At 49.5% G+C, this 14,146-nt stretch overlaps 1 protein-coding gene and 1 pseudogene across 4 annotated transcripts in view; both read left to right on the plus strand.

Annotated features, from left to right (window-relative positions):
* The window catches only part of PPP2R5C (protein phosphatase 2 regulatory subunit B'gamma), a 129,064-nt gene that overhangs the window by 19,041 nt on the left and 95,877 nt on the right, over positions 1-14,146 (plus strand). Inside the window, exon 1 of one of the 4 annotated variants that reach the window (XM_047863692.1) lies at positions 12,390-12,630. The exons of 2 other annotated variants lie outside the window; for them this stretch is intronic. In XM_047863692.1, coding sequence (XP_047719648.1) covers positions 12,537-12,630 — 94 coding nt within the window. In that variant the 5' untranslated portion in view covers positions 12,390-12,536. Of the gene's footprint in view, positions 1-12,389; positions 12,631-14,146 lie in introns of those variants that run through there. One more of the 4 variants, XM_047863691.1, reaches the window with a different exon arrangement.
* Positions 5,216-7,502, plus strand: LOC125168561 (NADH dehydrogenase [ubiquinone] 1 alpha subcomplex subunit 12-like; annotated as a pseudogene).

Genomic DNA, 14,146 nt, shown 5'->3' on the forward strand with positions numbered 1-14,146 from the left:
CAGGTCACGATCTCGCGGTCCGTGAGTTCGAGCCCCACGTCGGGCTCTGGGCTGATGGCTCGGAGCCTGGAGCCTGTTTCCGATTCTGTGTCTCCCTCTCTCTCTCTGCCCCTCCCCCGTTCATGCTCTGTCTCTCTCTGTCCCAAAAATAAATAAACGTTGAAAAAAAAATTAAAAAAATCATTCACAACAACAATACTGATATTATTACAAACAGTAGGCACTTTGAATTGGCTCATTTCATTGCAGAAAAAGCAGTTGTGTTTTTATTGGGATCTCATCACCTTTTTTAAACGTCCGGGAAGGATGGCATCTTTAGGAAGTTTGCATCCTCTTACGTAAGAGTGTGCTCTGTGAAGGCCACTTTCATTTCCTTTTAGGTTTTTTAAAGTTCCCCTTTCTTATTAGGTTTGTACCTAGATACTCTGTTATTGTTGCTATTGTGAGTGTCTTCTAAATAGTTGTTAATTATTTACGTGAAGGCTGTTGATTTCTGTGTCTCGCTTTCACATCCTGCTTTCTTGCTGAATTGTCTTACTGTTTGCAGTAGTTTTTCAGCTGATTCTTTTGGATGTTCCAGGTACCTGGTTAGATCTGCACGTGAAAATAACCTCACCTCTGGGGCGGGGCACCTGGCTGGCTCAGTCAGCATGCAGCTCTTGATCTCAGGGTCGTGAGTTCAAGCCCTACATTGGGCATAGAGCCTACTAAAAGGAAAAAAAAAAAGATAACCTCACCTTTTTGTTCCTAATTCTTATACCTCTAGTGTCTTCCTCTTGAGTTGGCTGAAAATTCCCATAAGACGTTACCTGTGGTGGTGCAAGTGGGCACGTTTGTCTTGTTCCTGACTTTAATGGAAATAGAAGCAGGGTTTTTTTTCAATGTTTCTTTATTTAGAGAGAGAGGACGCACACAGGGGAGGGCAGAGAGAAAGAGAGAGAGAATCCTAAGCAGGCTCACACTGTCAGCAAAGAGCCCGACATGGGGCTCAATCACACGAACTGTGAGATCATGACCTGAGCTGAAATCAAGAGTCCGACGCTCAGCCAACCGAGGCGCCCAGGCATGCCAAGGAAGCGGGATTTTTTAAAAACCGTTTATTACTCTGTGGTGATCCTAGGTTTTCAGCCATTACAGGTTTTGCGCTGTAATATAAATTTTTCATTGTCCGCGTCTTTGAAACTTTTCTGAAGCTGGACGCAGAGAAAGGAGGTATTGGACCGAAGCCTATGTGATACCGCCCAGATGCTGTGGCCCCAGACACGCTCTACCCAGAGCGGATGAGATGTCTTGTCCCGTTGCACCTTTTTAATACTGGGGTCGTTTAAAATCTTGAGTCGTTTGTTACGTGGAGAATAGTATTTCCTGTTTTTATTCATTTAACAGTGAGGCTGAATGTAGACTTCGGGCCTTTCCATTCAGAGATTTCCCTGAGTTAGTCCCTTCCTTGACCATTTTTGGTCTGGAAGGTAAAAGTGTTCAGATGCCAAGTGAAGGGAGATGTTTTGACTGCCGTGTGGGAGGAGTAAATCGATCAAGCAGCTTGTAAGAGCCTGGGAGAAGTAGTCAAGTCCTAGAGAAGCAACTGGGACTTGGCCGCAATTGGGACCTTGGGGCAGAAATTTTGAGTTGCTAAGCGCTTGGCCTTTTGTGAAAGAAGTTGTTACGCTATTGTTGGGAGAATTTACGTTAATTCTTAAAACTTGGCTTTTGAACTGCAGTGAAAAGCTTCTATTTCTTGCCTTCCTTGTGTGAAAATTCAATACTTCAGCCATATTCAAAGCAGTTCAGTTTCTGATACAATTGAAAACTTTGCCGTACAGGCGGGTCACTTTTACTGCCTAGAGATGAACCGTGCATGTATTTAGAGGGAGCTTGCCTCGTGGCCATTAGTCGAAGAACACAACCATGGAGAGTGAGAAGGTGCCAGAGTGCCTGCCCTAATTCTGGTGGGTTGAGAAACTGCCCCCATCAGTCCCGTCTCCTGCCACGTGCTTGGATTTCTGCGTCTGCTCCTGGTGGCCCACAGTAACAGAGGAGATGGCCCAGGCGCGGCGAGGCAGATGCCAGTTCACAGCAAATATTTCCTGACCGTCTAGGTTGTCCGGAGCACGGGGAGGTGGTCAGGGAACTGACAGTGACCAAAGGCGGCCCTGGCCCTCAGGGAGCCAGCCGACCCACAATCCACCACGCTTTTTGCATTCAGGCCCCGTGTGGCCACATTCGGTCAGCGGCTGGGCCGCAGACACACCACCACCGCCACCCTCGCGCGTGACCGAGAGCTGGTGCCACGTCAGCCGGCCCGGCCCTTCTCAGACACCCCGCTGTCCGCCCTCCTCGGGCCACGGGCCTGGCTGTCGCTGCCGGGGTCAGTCTGGCCTCTGCCCCCTGTGGTCTGGCCACCCCCTCGGAGAAGAGCCTGGGAGTCTTTTTCCAGCTGTCACCTCCCACTTAGTCTGGCTCAGGCCTTCCCCGCCCGGGTTTCCCACAGCACCTCACACTCAACTCACGACCAACGCGCACACACACACACACGTGCGCACACGCCATTCCCTGGGTGTTCCCATCTTCCGTCCGGTCCCTCGCGGCCCTAGACGCTGGCTCTCCTCCGTCTCTGCCTTCCCCAGAGGCAGCCACCGCGCCCGCCGTGTCTTCCTGATCCGTTGTGTCCTGAACCACCCTGGCCCAGGCCTCTGCCTTCTCCCTTTTTTTATTAATTGTGGCAAAATAGTCATAGCATGGTATTTGTCATTTTAACCACTCACCAGTGACCCTTCCAGTGGCATTAAATATGCCCGTGGTGCTGTGCGCCCACACCTCCCTCTCCTCATCCCCGTCTGGACCTGCCCCTGCTCACCCGTGCCTCCCACCGCCCTCCCCCAGCCCCGCAACTGCCTTCTACTTCTGGCCCTAGGATTTCATCCCCTCCGGGAAGTGAATCATACAGAATTGGTCCTGCTGGGTCTGGCTTCTCTCTCTCAGCCTAGTGTCCTCAGGGGTCATCCACGTTGTAGCCTGTGACAGGGTTTCTCCTTCTGTTTCTTGGGTTTGTTTTTGGTTTTTTTTTAGTTTTTTTTTTTTTTAATTTTTTTTTTAACGTTTATTTATTTTTGAGACAGACAGAGACAGAGCATGAACAGGGGAGGGGCAGAGAGAGAGGGAGACACAGAATCGGAAGCAGGCTCCAGGCTCTGAGCCATCAGCCCAGAGCCCGACGCGGGGCTCGAACTCACGGACCGCGAGATCGTGACCTGAGCCAAAGTCGGACGCTTAACCGACTGAGCCACCCAGGTGCCCCTCTTGGGGTTTTTTTCTAAAGTTTATTTATTTTGAGGGAGAGAGAGAGAATCCCAAGCAGGCTCCATGCCGTCAGCACAGAGCCCGACGCGGGGCTCGATCTCATGCGTTGTGAGATCGTGACCTGAGCTGAAATCATCGGACCCTTACCCGACCGAGCCACCCAGACTCAGTCTTCCTTTTCAAGGCCGAATATGCTCCATCGAACGGCTAGACCACAGTTCGTGCGTCCGTCTGTCCGCTGGTGGACACTTGGGTTGCAGAACACGCTGCACGTGTTAACTTCACTGTCCACCCGTGTTCCTCTCGTGCAGCGTGTCACCAAGGGCAGAGCTGTGCTGCTGCCCAGGCCAGCATCTGCCAAGGATGCAGGAGACACACTTTACGGAAGGAACGGAAGGGCCTTCGAGCCCTCTGCCCGCTCCTTCCTCGCTTCTTCAGTTTCCAGAGAGCTGCGGTGACGTCCCCTCTCATGAGGAGACCAGTCCAGGCTCACACACACACCCCCAACGCCCCACCGGCTCTTCCGTGTACAAAGAGGTTTGCTCTTAAGAGCTGACGTGAGAGCACCTTAATCTATCGTGCATGCTGGAGGCACCCGGGGTGGGTGCCCTGTCTTCTGTGAGCACCTGTTCTGGCTCTGAAGGTTCCCGGCCCAGCTGTGGGGACAGTGACAGCAAGTGCTCGGGGTGAGCTTTCCCTGGGCTCCTCCACGTCCCCCTGCTGGCCATGCCCGGGGACCAGCCCGTCCACGCTGTCCACTCACAGCACTCGCTCCCATGGACTGGGCGACCAGCGCCTGCCCCTTTGTCCTTGCTGTTGGCAAGCAGAAGTTCCCTGGCAACCTTTGAACACAGCTGAATGCTAGGTATCTTTGATCTGCCTAAGGAAAAAGTCTATTTTAAACTCTAAGTGAAGCCAACTGTTTTAGGTTAGCTCTCTTGCCCAACGAAACGTACATCATCCGCGCTCCTACAGCTTCCAGTTTAAAAAAAAAAAAAAAAGATAGTGCCGGCCAGCACAACGGCCACGCCGTGCGACACCGCCGTTCTCGAGGTTCAAAAACAACTTGCTTTTCAATGAAAGAAAACTGTAAAACTTCTTGACTAAAATATGAGCATATTTAATTTGCCTGCAAAATTGCCTGGGAGATGAAAAATAAAACCTTAAGCTAAATTTAGAAATGAAAACTGGAAAGTTTTATTCAGAATTGCTAAAGCAGAAATAAAATCAGTGGGATGTGTTTACAGGCAGTTTGTTTTTCAATAAAGACCAAAACAAAGCGACAGAGGGACCAGAGAATAAAAAGAGTAATTCGGGTTGTTGTTGTTTTTTTTAACCTTCATTTCTGTACCGCACAAAGATGTTTGCACTGGCATCTCTGATGGGAGGGCGCACGCAGGAGGGCTGTGTGCACCCAGAAAGGTGCCCTTCCTCCGTGGGCATTAGCTCAGGCCCTTCCCTCCCCCGCCCCCCGCCTTCCCCACCCCCCCTCCCCGGGGCTGTAGCAGCAGGGAGGGCGGGGCTGGGTGGTCGAGGGAGAGTTAGAGACCAGTAGGGAGGCCGTCGTGGGGGGCATGGAGGGCAGGTCGACCGCTCACAGGTGCTGCAGGAGGGGGCAGCGGGAGACCCGGATTGTGCACCCGGGGGATGGGAAGTGTTACCATCGGGCGACTAGCTGGCATGCCCCTCCTAGTTATGTACTACAGGGAAGAGGTTCAAAGAGCAGGAAAGGGGTTTATAGGATCAGAACAGAATTGGTGTCACTGCTTGAGTCGTCCGTCATTTGGGGTGTTCGCTGATGCACCTGCCGTTTGCCAGGCACCGTCCAGGGGCTGGCGGGGGGAGGGAGCCTGTGGCCCAGGGAGGGGGTAGGAAGGCTTCTGGAGCGGGGGTGGGCAGTGTCGCAGAGATCCCCTATCGGCCCTGCAGCCCGGGGATCTTTCCGAAGCATTGTTGGTAAAGGCCATGATCTTGGAGTGCTGCGGTGTGCACGGCTTTCAGGCAGAATGGCTGGAGCCAGTCCCTCCTGAGCCCAGCATGTAGTCTACTCCGTCTGTGACATTGGCACCTCCTGACACCCGAGGAGGTAGAGGATCACGTACACCCCTTTTTCCGGGTGAGATGAGAACCATCCTGGGGTAGTCAGGGTGGCGACAACTTGGTCGAGGTGCCAGGGGCGTGGCTGCATTCGGAGCCTCTCCTGGGCTGGTCTCCGCAGCGAAGACGGTGCTCCAGAGACAGGTTGAACCCTGGTAGTTGTAGTGAGCGTATAGATTCGGTGCAGAAGTGGCAGAGATGGTGGTAAAATTAACTAGTCCGTGACTCATTCTTTGAGACCAGGAGGGAGTCCACAGCCTCTAGTTTGTCGGTTCAGTTTGTCTTGCCTGATTTAGGCCAATTTTTGTTTGTGTGTTTTACGTACAGGAGCTCCTTTACATAGCACGAGGAAGAAACCTTCGGGATCGTATTTCCTGGGTGCTCATCACAGCCCATTCTCTGTTCTTAGCCTACAAGCCAGCGAGCGGCATTCATTAAGGGTTCCCCCTGCGCTAACTTAACCTATGCGTCTTTTTAAAAACCATCATGTTTAACTCTTATCATAGTAGTATGTGCTTATTTTATCAATGCTGAGAGAGATACAGACACTTGAGAAAGAAAAGCCACCCACTGTCGTAACACTCAACAGTGTTGGTTCATATTCTGGGAGTGTTTCATTTTATGATCATAATATTTCTGAAAAGTTATACACTCCTCTATTCAATTATTTTCATTTTACATATTTATAACTATTTTTGATGGATGTCTAATGTTTCATTGTGTGGTAAAATCCCTTTGACATTAAGGTAGTTTCTAGTATTTTAGAATCACAAAAATGTGACGCTCTCAAAAAAAGTTATTAGGAATTAACCAAGGAGATAAAAAACTAGTACACTGAAAACAACAAAACGTTGCCAAAAGGCACTGATGACAACACAAGTAGATGGAAAGACCCCTGTGTTCATAGGTTGGAAGGCAGCATCGTTAGGACGTCAGTACTGACCAAGGAGACCTACAGATTCAGTGCAATCCTTATCAAAATCCTAATCGTATTTTTCTCCAGAAAAAATCCATTCTAAAATTTGCATGGAATCTGCAGGGACCCCCCCAATGGCCAAAGCAGTGTTGAGAAAGAAGAACACACTTGGAGGTCTTAAATTTCCTGATTTCAAAACTTTCTGCAAAGTAACCAGAACAGTGTGGTGCCAGCATAAAGACAGGTATATTCACCAATATCGAGGAGACTAGAGAGCCTGGAAACCAACCCTCCCATAGATGGTTGGATGGTTTCCCTATTGAGTGGGGAAAGGACAGTCTTTCCAACAAATGGCCCTGATAAACTGGATCTCCAAATGCAAAGAATGAAGTTAGACCCTTACCTCACACCATGCACAAAAGGTAACTCAAAGTGGATCAGAGACCTAAATAGAAGAGCTAAGACTATAAACCATTAGAGGAAAACATAGAGGAAAAGCTTCATGCCCTCGAACTTGCTACTGATTTCTTCTAAATGACGCCAGAAGCACAGGCAACAAAAATAAAAGTTAAGTTGGACTACATCAAAATTTAGTGGGGAATCTTTTGTGGTCGGTTCCACGCTGCCAAGTGCATTTTGAGCGTCGCACCCGGGAGGCTGGGCCCAAAGGACACGATGGAGTTCTCGTGGGTCCTGAAACACAGGCTGCAGCAGGTCAGCGGCCACGGCAGCCTCCACGGCTATCTAGAATTTTCTTCAGGGCAAACGATGTGAGGGTTGGTACATTAGTGGGGGGAGACAAATATGGAAACAAATACTGTGAGGACAACAATCCGTTTTTTGGCCGTTACCAGTGGGTTACGTATACTACTGAAATGAACGGCCAGAACACATTTCGGGATGTGGACGGGTGTCTCCTGAATGGCCTTGTTGGCCTCGCTCTGTGACCGATGATCCTCCAACAACAGAACCACCTACTGCTCGTAAATTCATTTGGACAAACCATAAGTTCAATATGAGCGGCGCTCCAGACAATGTACCTTATTCTGCCACTAGAAAGAAGATTCGAGAGTGGGTCCCACGTTCAACACCTGACAAGTAAAGACCATGGAAAATAATTTAAACATGTAGAATATGGGCTTTTCATGCAATTGCACTTTTACAGCTTACCATTAACTTGATTAAAATTGTTTGATGAAGCAAAAAATAAAATTTCTGTGCCTCAAAAAACAGCCAACAAAGTGAAAAGGCAACCCACAGGATGGGAAAAAAATTGGAAATCGTTCATCTGATAACAGATTAATATCCAGAATTTCCAAAGAATTCCTCCAACTCAACAACAAGAAAACCTGATTTAAAAACGGAAAAAGGACTCGAATAGACAGATCTCCGAAAAAGATACACAAATGGTCAGTAAACACGTGAAAACATGATCAGCATCACTAATCGTTAGGAAAATGCTAATCAGAATCACAGTGAGATACTACTCCACATCTCTTAGTGTGGCTGCTGTCAAAGGAACAAAAAAAACAACAGAAAGTAACAAGTGCTGGTGAGGATGTGGAGAAACTGGAGCCCTCGTGCACTTTTGGTGGGAGTGTAACAGGCTTGGTGCCGCTGCTGTGAGAAAAAGCATGGAGGTTCCTCAGAAAGTTAAACGCAGAAACACCGTAAGTTCCAGCAATCCCACTTCTGGGTGTGCACCCCCAGGAACTGAAAGCAGGGACTTAAGATAGATCCTTGCACACCCGCGTTACAGCGGCTTTATTCACACTAGCCCGGAGGCAGAGGCAGCCCAGCGTGTCCACCCGTGGATGGTCGGGACGACACGCGGTCCGGTCACGCGGCGGAATATCATCCGGCCGTACAAAGGGGGGAGGCGCCGACGCCCGCCGCCACGTGGATGGACCTCGAGGACGTTACAGAGCGAAGTACGCCCGTCACAGAAGGACACACGTGCATGATCCCGCTTGGAGGAGGTGCCTGGGGTCGTCAGAGTCACAGAGACTAGGACGGGGGGGTGCCGGGGGTGGGGGTGGGAGTTAGCGTTTACTGCAGACAGTACCAGTTTTGCAGGATGAAGCTCTGTGGATGGACGGTGGCGACGGCTGCAAAACGGTGTAAATGTGCTTAAAACCACACGAGCTGAACGCCGGGAGTGAAAATGGTTAAGACGGTAAATTTCACATCATGTGCGTTTTAGCGGTTTTTTTTAAATTTTAACATGTGATGCGCACCCCGCTACGACATGTCTGGAACAGACACATCTCTAGAATAGATTCCCAGGGGCAAAATTACCTGAAGACTCTTGATCCATATTGCCAGGTTATTTTCCAAAAGGATCAAAACAGTTTATAGATTTGTTGGCAGGGTCACAACATGCCTCTACCAGTATTGAGTAGTTATCATTTTTTTTAAATGATTCCTGATTTAATAGGCAAGGAAATACTTTTTCATACAATTATTGATCAGTTGTGGTTCTTTACAGCATCGAGGCCCTGGTTTTTTGTTGTTGTTTTTTTTATAATTAACTGTAGTTGATTATTAACTCCCCGTGTTTATGGCATTTATATTTCCTCTGGTTTTTTGAGGGGAACATACAGAAATTTGTAAATTTTTTAATGTGAACAGTATCCATTCAGGGTTTGCCCATTGTTTTTAAATGTCCTTTTAAAAATGTATTTTCTTTATTTTGAGCAAGAGAGTGGGTGTGTGCGGGGGAGGGGCAGAGAGAGAATCTTAAGCAGGCTCCACATTCAGCATGGAGCCTGACATGGGACTCGATCCCACGACCCTGGGATCATGACCTAAGCTGAAATCAAGAGTCAGATGCTCAACCAACTGAGCCACCCAGGTGCCCCTAAATGTCCTTTCTTTTCATATTCACTTCCTTTCTGAAAGCTGTGGGGGTTGCGGAGAGGGAAGGATTTGGGTTTGTTTCTTATTGAACTGACCTCAGATTTTATTTTATTTATGGGAAGACTTAAACGGACTGATCCCCACATAGCCAACCCGTCATGCAGCTAATCTTCCCCTTCCCGCTGACTCGAGATTCATCTTTGTCACAGGATACACTGGGGTGTCTGTGCTCACTGCCTTGGGGGCTGTTGCCTCCGCCTCGCTGACCTCTTAGGCCCCCATCACACCAGCATTAATTCCCAAGCTTTACAGTGGGTAAAGGACTAGCCGTCCTCAGAAGTAATCTCATCCTCTTTTTATGTTTCAACTGTAGAATCGCTTTGTCAAGAAAAAAATGTGTCAGAAAAATAGAGACCCAACCAAATGCTGACTGGAATTGCTTTAAACCTATAAATCAGCCTGGGGAAAAATTAACACCAGCATGTGTATAGTATTTAGGCTTCCGGCCCAGGACATGCCCTCTGGATACTTACTCAGGTGTTTTTTCCTCTCCCCGTATTACTTATATGTTTGCTTGTTTGTATTTAGGGTGTGTTTCCTTGGTGATTTCCAGATCACAGTCCTGGCGTTCTTTAAGGAATTACTTCATGTGTACCAGGCTTCAAAAGAGCATGGGGGGAAATCACTAATAGAGCGGAGATGCTTTGATCTGAGATCATTAGGAAAACTACATCAAGGAAATGTCTTCCCTTTTTCATTGACGTCTCATCTGTATACTTTATGTAAAGATTCTAGGAGTCTTTCCCCCTTATTTCTTCACTTTAGGCTCATCAGCACAGTCTTGGGACGGGCACATTTCCCCTTCTCGTCTCATATTAAAGAGATTATTTAGCTCTCTTTTTTTAATTTTTTAAATTTATTTTGAGGGTCTGTGCGTGTGCAGGGGAGGGGCAGGGAGAGAGAATCCCAAGCAGATTCCGTGCCGTCAGCGCAGAACCCCACGCAGGGCTCAGACCCACGAACCATGAGATCACGACCTGAGCCAAGATTGATTCGGACGCTTAACTGACCGAGCCCCCCAGGCGCCCCTGTCTGGTTTTAAAGTGCAGATCCGCAGGAAGCATCTGCTTCTGGACCCCTTTACCAAGCACACCTCGTTCCTAATTGCACACATGTCTGAGTTCATCCGGCATCGCTCCCTGGGTGAGAAGGTGGTGGTGATCCTGGGAGAGCCATCCCTCCGGTGATCTGACAACCCAGAGGGTCTGCAGTCAGAATTTAAATTCCACATTAACCTGACTCAAAGCACAGGCAGCTTTTGCTAAAGCGTGTCTGCTGTTCAGCAGCAGAGGAACCAGGCGGGTGTGCGGCTGTCTGCACAGGGGGTGGAGGCCTGGACCCGTCGCTTGTTACAAATAATCGCATGGCCAGCTCTGGAGGCTAGCAGCATCCTTCAGCTCCGGGGAAGAGGGAGGCAGGGGTGGGATCTGATTTGCCTTTACTCACTTAGTTTTGTGATCGGTATCGACGCACATTGTAAAGACTGCATTCTTGCTGGTGAGGGGGCCTTACTAAACACTCCTGGAGGATGGTAGCTGTTCACTCACTCGTTGAAATGGATCGAGGGCCAGCCCACAGATGTAACTGCTAACCCCACCTGTGTCTCGGGGGTTTCTTACTATTGTGAATTATGTTTAGGAACCGAAGGATTTTTGCGTTCTTGTTCACAAGTTGGGCAGGTGGGCGGAGGGAGTTGTGCGAGAGGACATGGGTGTGGTTTGGACAGACTTGGTTGTGTGTGAAGAAGTGAGGAGGTTTTTTTTCAGTCGTACCTGCCAGAGATTTTTTTTTAAGTTTATTTTTATTTATTTTGAGAGAGAGAGAGTATGAGCAGGGGAGGGAGGCAGAGAGAGAGAGAGAGAGAGAGAGAGAGAGAGAGAGAACCCCAAGCAGGCTCCGTGCCACCAGCGCAGAACCCGACACGGGTCAAATTGACGAACCGTGAGATCATGACCTGAGTTGAAATCAAGAGCCGGACACTCTTGGTTGAGCCACCGAGGCACCCCTGCCAGATGTTTCTCTTATAGTTTGTTTTTACTTGGAGCTGGTAGTAATATTTCTTGTTGTTAGGGAGTCATGTCTTCAATCGCCTCATACTCCAGAGACGATGTCTTGCTCCTTGGAACAGCTTTTTACATTAACTCTTTTTGAAGCCAAGAAACTAAGATCTAAATAATAGCCTCTGAAATTAGTCCCATAAAAAAAAGTGAAATATCCTTTTTAGTTTAAAATTTTTAAACTTAAATCTCTAAAAATATAAGGGGTGCCTGGGTGGCTCAGTCGGTTGAGCATCCCACTTTGGCTTAGGTCATGATTTCCAGGTTTGTGAGTTCAAGACCCACGTGTGGAGGCTGCTCAGGAGTGTCTCTCTCTCTCTCTCTCTCTCTCTCTCTCTCTCTCTCCCACTTATCCTCCTGCATGCTCTCTCTCTCTCAAAATAATAAATTAACTTTAAAAAATTAAATAAAAACTTAAAAGTACCTACTGTGTTGACCTCTTCAGCATACATAAATGGAGAGTGCATTTCATTTTCTGGCTTTCTCTTTTCTCTTTTTAACCCCCTTAATTTGTAGCACTTCCTAGCTGTTCAATTTAAGGAGGCTTTCCTTGTCCATACGATTTTTTTCACTGAATTTTCCCAGTAAGAGAGCTCGATCTGGAGAGAAGCGGGCGTTCGGGGATCAGCTCGGCTCGGAACTTGGTAGGACAGGCTGAGCGCCAGCCCACACTGGCGACGGGGGGGGGGGGGGGGGGGGGGGGGGGGTTGCATAATGTTGGCCCAGCCCCTGGCTGGAACATCACGGAGCCGGGTGCCGGCGCGGGAACCGTGGGCCGGAGCCGGGAGCACCGGAGCGCCGGGAGCCGGGAGCAGAGGCGGCCGCGCACCTCTGACCCCCGGGGGCGGCGGGCACCGGGGCTCCCGCGCCCCCCTCCCCCGCCCCGCCCCGCCCGCCCGCTCGCCCTCCCCGCTCGCAGAACGTCGGCCCCCGGGCCGGTGGGGCTGGCGGCCTCGGAGCCCGGCCCCGGGGGCCGAAGGTCCGCGCGGAGCGAGGCCGCGGGAGCCCGGAGCCGCGCCGGGTCCGCACACACTGACAGCCGAGCAGGGCGCTCTCTCCAATTGCAGTTTTTTTAGTGTCATTTTAAGTTGCAGCTTCCGGCCAATCAGCGCGCGCCGAGCCCGCTGACATCACGGGGCGGCCAGTTCCCTCCAGCTGCAGAGCTTCAGTTTGTCTTTTTTTTTAAACTAAAATGGAGGCTGCTTTCTTGCCTTAAGGAGTACACTGCCTCTCCCGCTGGAGTCTAGATGTGGACATGTAATAAAGCGGGCAGCAGGATGGTGGTGGACGCGGCGAACTCCAACGGGCCCTTCCAGCCCGTGGCCCTGCTCCACATTCGGGGTAAGTTATTGTGTGTCTCGCCGAATCGGAACCTTCCGGGGCTAGTTAATAAATGGCTATTGTGCCTCGGATCAGAGGAGCAGGAAGTCCCCGCCGGCCGAGCCGCCGCGTCCGGCCGCCGACCCCGCGGGGGGGCGGGGTGGGGGTAGGGGGGCTCGGCTGTGTCACCGCGGCTCCGTTCGGCGTCGGACCAACTACTCCCGGAATCCGAGTCTCGACCGAGGCCTGGCACGCAGAGTTCGAAGCTGGTTTTTCTGCCGTCTGCTGGCCCTCCCCTCCCCCTCCCCGAGCCGTGCTGATGTCAAAGGATGTGAAGTCACTGCCCGGGGAAGGTATTGGGTGGAGGTGGGAAGGAGAGGCGGGCGGCAGCGCGGGGCCAACTTGCCCGGCCGCGGAGTTGCCGCTGCCTCGGTGTTGCCGGGCGCTGCGAGGGGTTCTCGGGGTTCGGCGGGGGGGGAGGGGGGTGCGGGGGGGGGGGCTCGGCTAAAATCAACACGAGCTGCAAATAGGCAGCAGCGATCGCAGAAAGAACTTCCTTTGAAAGGGCTGTGTTCGTTCTTGCGGTGCAGTGCAAGCCTCAGCGAGAAACCCGCTCGGTCGTGCTTTGAGATGCCGAGATCTATTGTGGGGTCATAATTCCTGAGATGTTAGCGGGTCCGTGGGACAGTAGGAAATATTTTGCATTTCAACAGGCTCTGTGTTGACATTTGGCTTTAAGATTTAAAATGGCAACAAGTTTTCCGTGTGTACTGAGATCTCACTTTTAATAATTACAGTGTGCTGCTTGTGGTTTACACAAAACTGGGGGGCCGAATTTGGCTGAAAAAACACCATTACCATGGTAATTAATAATAATTTCATTAAAATAGAAGCATCAGGGTAGCAGTATACTTACTCTTAGTTGGCATTTTAAAACATTTGTTATATATAAGTTTTTTTGTTCATAATTGAGAGAACAGAAAATGGATGTTAAGCTTTACCAGAACACTTTAAATTAAAATGTATATTGTCACAGCTACGCCCTAACAAAACAGTTGTAACTGTCACAGTCTCCTCCAGGGACCCATGTCAAGAAAGGGTGGGGGCAATATTTCTAGGTGACTAATAGTCCGTATGACTAAAATGCCGGACAAGATTTTTCAGATCCTAGGGTGTATCCAGGGCAGATAAACCGCACGAACACTCAATCGGTTGGAATAAAATGGGTGTTGCTTTTCTCTCCAAACCCTCTTTAATAAAGCCGGTGAAAATTCATACTCACAGCGCCCAACCTGTAGGTTGGGCTACACGTTCATTGTTTTACAGCGTGTGCCCAGAAAAGAGCCAGTGTTGACCACAGACAGCATTTAGACACTTTAATACAGGAACCAAACGGGTAAAAACAAAATGTAGTTGTGTTTAGATTTAAGTTAGTTAGTCCTTTAAATACTGACTCATTAGCAGTAAGATAATTTTATTGCATCTAAAAGACGTTTTTTATAGTTTTAAGATACAAATAACAGATTTTTTTTGGTTT

This window comes from Prionailurus viverrinus, chromosome B3, assembly GCF_022837055.1.
Source record: "Prionailurus viverrinus isolate Anna chromosome B3, UM_Priviv_1.0, whole genome shotgun sequence".
NCBI classification, from domain to species: domain Eukaryota; kingdom Metazoa; phylum Chordata; class Mammalia; order Carnivora; family Felidae; genus Prionailurus; species Prionailurus viverrinus.